This window comes from Cynoglossus semilaevis, unplaced genomic scaffold, assembly GCF_000523025.1.
Source record: "Cynoglossus semilaevis isolate Cse_v1.0 unplaced genomic scaffold, Cse_v1.0 C18833065, whole genome shotgun sequence".
Lineage (NCBI taxonomy): Eukaryota > Metazoa > Chordata > Actinopteri > Pleuronectiformes > Cynoglossidae > Cynoglossus > Cynoglossus semilaevis.
In genome coordinates this window covers 1-515 of record NW_007593196.1, presented here as the reverse complement: position 1 = coordinate 515, position 515 = coordinate 1, and the positions used below count along the sequence as shown (strand labels likewise).

The 515-nt window shown below is 58.1% G+C and overlaps 1 protein-coding gene across 1 annotated transcript; it reads right to left on the bottom strand.

The window, feature by feature from the left end:
- Positions 1–23: 23 nt before the first annotated feature.
- Positions 24–509, bottom strand: LOC103399691 (oxysterol-binding protein-related protein 8-like). Its single transcript, XM_008338340.2, has 2 exons — positions 349–509; positions 24–273 (listed from the first exon to the last, which is right to left on the bottom strand). The coding sequence occupies exons 1-2, from the start codon at positions 498–500 to the stop codon at positions 24–26; spliced, it is 402 nt and encodes a 133-aa protein (XP_008336562.2). The 5' UTR covers positions 501–509.
- Positions 510–515: the final 6 nt, after the last annotated feature.

Here is a 515-nt window from a genome sequence, read left to right as displayed (position 1 = left end):
ACAGATTCCTGCCACTACACCCCCTAGTGTCCAGACTGTGTTCCTACCTCCCCCAGCTCCTCGTGGGACTGTTCCAGGTACGGTGTCTCCCACAGTTGGTCGTTAGAGTCCAGGTCGATGTAGGAGTCTTCCTGACGCTCCGAGGTGTCACTGTCGCTCTCCTCACTCTTCTCCAGACCTTCTGGGTCAGACTCCTCGTGGTCCGGCTCTCCTTCTCGGTCCGACTTGTCCGAGTACAGGTCCGGGTCCTTCAGATGGTCGCTGTCGTTGAACCTGGAGGGAAACAAAGACGTGGAGTTTAACCGTGAAGAAGGAAGTGACGGAGACAGAACGTCACGCTCCACTCACTGGAACCCGTGGATGTTGTGGGCGCGGAGAAGGCTGTAGAAGTTGATGTGTTCTCCTCCTGCAGCTACGGAGCTCACGTCCTCCTTCCCCTCACGGATCATGGTCCTCTTCAACAGGCTGGAGCACTTCAGGGCCAGCTCCAGGGCGTCCATCCAGCACCGGCCTGA

Excerpts from the sequence above, each read along its gene's own strand:
- LOC103399691 (XM_008338340.2), bottom strand. The coding sequence starts at position 500 with ATGGACGCCCTGGAGCTGGCCCTGAAGTGCTCCAGCCTGTTGAAGAGG. Across the intron at positions 274-348 it reads CACAACATCCACGGGTTCCA|GTTCAACGACAGCGACCATC; the intron begins GTGAGTGGAGCG and ends GTTTCCCTCCAG.